This window comes from Apaloderma vittatum, unplaced genomic scaffold, assembly GCF_000703405.1.
Source record: "Apaloderma vittatum isolate BGI_N311 unplaced genomic scaffold, ASM70340v1 scaffold26549, whole genome shotgun sequence".
Taxonomy (NCBI): Eukaryota; Metazoa; Chordata; class Aves; order Trogoniformes; family Trogonidae; genus Apaloderma; species Apaloderma vittatum.
The window spans coordinates 5,757-6,148 of record NW_009737397.1 but is presented as its reverse complement, the minus strand read 5'-3'; the positions used below and the strand labels follow the sequence as shown (position 1 = coordinate 6,148).

At 57.1% G+C, this 392-nt stretch overlaps 1 protein-coding gene across 1 annotated transcript in view; it reads left to right on the top strand.

The window, feature by feature from the left end:
• The window catches only part of LOC104279880 (phosphatidate phosphatase PPAPDC1B-like), a gene marked incomplete at both ends in the record, with an annotated part of 1,550 nt that extends 1,158 nt beyond the window's left edge, over positions 1-392 (top strand). The window contains one exon of the mRNA XM_009877320.1: positions 319-392. Coding sequence (XP_009875622.1) covers positions 319-392 — 74 coding nt within the window. The remainder of the gene's footprint in view (positions 1-318) is intronic.

Genomic DNA, 392 nt, shown 5'->3' with positions numbered 1-392 from the left:
AGTCGGCATCTGCCTCTGGGCCACCACCCGGTGCCCTGAGCGTTGGGGGGTCCGTGGTGCCACAGAGGAGTTCAGAGCCCACAACAGCAACTCAGGTGTTTCGATTGCCCCTCCAGGGGTGATCCCTTTGCTGCCCATGGAGTGGTGATGCCTTTCTCTTTGTTTTTGAAATAGATGCCAAGCTTAGCTTTGTAGCAAAGGGTCAGGTCGCTGACCCGGCTCAGCTCCGAGCAGGCTGAGCACCAGTGTGCTGGGGAATTCAGTCAGGAAGCTTGGGAGGGTAAAAGGGAGTTAACTCTCCTCTGGTCTTGCCCACAGATGTGTTGGTTGGCTCAGCGATCGGCTTCGTGCTGGCATACCTGTGCTACAGGCAGGATTACCCTCCTCTGACG